The 2,500-nt window shown below is 40.6% G+C and overlaps 1 protein-coding gene across 4 annotated transcripts in view; it reads right to left on the bottom strand.

The window, feature by feature from the left end:
* LOC138038522 (cartilage oligomeric matrix protein-like) overlaps positions 1-2,500 on the bottom strand; it is a 38,898-nt gene that overhangs the window by 11,992 nt on the left and 24,406 nt on the right. For all 4 annotated transcript variants that reach the window (XM_068884419.1, XM_068884417.1, XM_068884420.1 and 1 more), the window contains exons 15-18: positions 1,915-2,033; positions 1,517-1,569; positions 1,214-1,299; positions 385-480 (exon numbers count right to left, since the gene is read on the bottom strand). In XM_068884419.1, the coding sequence (XP_068740520.1) occupies positions 385-480; positions 1,214-1,299; positions 1,517-1,569; positions 1,915-2,033 (354 nt within the window). The remainder of the gene's footprint in view (positions 1-384; positions 481-1,213; positions 1,300-1,516; positions 1,570-1,914; positions 2,034-2,500) is intronic.

Here is a 2,500-nt window from a genome sequence, read left to right on the forward strand (position 1 = left end):
ATTTTTTTATCGGGATTCCCATACAAATCCTTATATTTTTGCCGGCCATGTCGGCTTTCCCTATCTCACAATGAGCTTGGGCTGTCTGTTATGTCCAATACAGCTGCATGATGAGTTTCAATGTACTTTGTATACACGTCACAGTATGTCACAAGGTGTGTCTGCTTAAGCCAAAGAACTTCGTGTATCACTAGCTTCGGTTAATTTCATGGTTAAAGGGTCACGTTGTCGCGCCTACACCGAGTAAAAGTGAATCAAATATTGTAGTCTCTCAAAGTTAATCCAAAATCAAACGCGGGAGCCCAAGTGACGGGTTCCTAGACCATAAGAAAAATATCCAACCCAAGCTACATGACACTTGGTTCCTATTTATGTTCGACTTACTCTTGGTTTGCTTTTGATCGACGTTGAACACAAGTCGGCAGTTATCTATGAAATCAGCAACTCCATCGTTATCATCATCGCTATCGCATGGGTCACCTGCAAATAAAGAAGGGACATACCAAAGGCGTTTACACGTGTGGTCCAACACACGATTACTATGATTATAAACGATTTTTGGTCTAGTCATTTGAAACAGACGTAATTACTGTCGAGTTACAAATTTCCGTTGGGAATTAATGCCTCCAACACAATTGATAAAGTCCCGAATCACGAATATCCCTACGCTACAGGCACCAAACCACTCTTGAAGGTACAACTTCTTGATTTTTGTATTCCCTTTCATTAGAAATGAAGACTCAAATGTGAACTACAACTCCCTAAAAAGTGCAGTTGCTCAAACCACAGGAAAATTAGTTTAAAAAGTCGTTCGTGGATTAAACCTCCCACTCGAAGCCAAATCTGCAGAACGGTAATCATCGGTAGACTTGTACATTTTCAGACAATAAGCTGTTCCCGTAGATAATTGAACTAAAACAGTAAAATTTATCAAGCTCGATTATCAATTCCTACAATTCAACGGGTTATCTTATAAAAGGCCAACATGAACAATTACTAATTTGCTGGAATGGTAGAGATTGTAGCCCGCAAACAAGCTCTGTGTTGACGTTTCCGTAAATGTTTTCTTCGATTTGCTAGTGACGCACAGTCAGAACCGAGCTAAGGGCTTGGGACGAGCTCTCATCGAAACCAGGTGATTTTAATTTCGGGAAGTTCTCTTCCCACGAAAATCCCTTTTCCCTGTTGAGGGATACAGAAAAAATTCCAATACCTCTTCCGTCACCATCGGTATCTTGTTGATCTGGATTGGGTTGACTCAAACAGTTGTCAAATTTGTTTTCTATCTCGTCGTTGTCGCTATGAATGAGAAAAAAAAGATGACATCAGATCTACCTCCCCGGAGCCGGTTGCTCGAAACCTGGCTAGTGCTAACCATTGTCTAAGAGGTGGTTTCTATAGTATTTAACGCTGGTTATCGCTAAACAGGCTTCGAGCAACCTGGGCTCGGTAAACAGAAAATACCTTATTTTGCTCTTCTCTCTGCAAATTTTGAGTTTTTCTGATTCACACTTACTAATCTCGGTCTAGGTCGCAAGCATCTCCCCAGCCATCGCCATCCTTGTCACTCTAGCAAACAAAAATACTGATGTAAGATTAAGTCCTTTATTTTTGTTCAATTCCCAGACTCGGCCACGTCGGCATATGTTGGTTTTTCTCCGGGTTCTCCGAATTTCCCCTCTCCTCAAAAACGAACATTTGATTTTATTTGCGTCAAATAAATTTGTTGATTTTTGTTTACACTGTCCCCAATTCTGAGTGTCCCAGCGCTAGAAGACTTAAATAAAGTTCCTTTCCTTTCCAGATATCTTCTTTACATATTGCATTTTTTAGACTCAATATCTATCTTTGGATATCATCTTTGGAGGTCACCTTCGCTGCTATCTCTTTAAATTCAACTTCAAATTTACAAACCTGATCGACGTTGGCAGTCGCAGGGCAGTTGTCGCATAGGTCTCCAACATTGTCCCCATCACTGTCCATTTGGTTTCTATTTGGAACCAGCGGACAGTTATCAAAAATTAATCTGCGACCTGGAGTGAGAAAAAAAAAGGTTGCCTTTATCCTCATATTTTCAAACTTACTTAATAAATTACTGCTCAAATCTCTCTTGTCTGAGAAAAAGAAATTTGTTTTGCATGATATTTGGATAAGTTGTAGCGATCGATTCGCTCGCGATTGGAGTGTGGTGGTCGATCAAAGCTCGGAGACGAAGTCATAACGAACGCAAACTTCTCCGAAAGACCTAACTGAAGAACCCGCTTGCATTCATCGCGACACAACCAATAGATTTATTCCGAACCCAGGAAACATAATTTATTGTTCCGTCTTCCGTCCGTCACTTTCACAATTCCCATCTCCCCTTCCCCTCCGAGGTAGCGAAGCAATGACCTAATTTCTGCGTTATCTCCTACAACCGTATTGTTCATTCCTCATCTCCCTTGCTTAACGAATTTTCCTTAGAAGTATAACAACAATGAAAATGAAATGAGAGAAATTC

The sequence above is a fragment of the Montipora capricornis genome, chromosome 2 (assembly GCF_036669925.1).
Source record: "Montipora capricornis isolate CH-2021 chromosome 2, ASM3666992v2, whole genome shotgun sequence".
NCBI lineage: Eukaryota > Metazoa > Cnidaria > Anthozoa > Scleractinia > Acroporidae > Montipora > Montipora capricornis.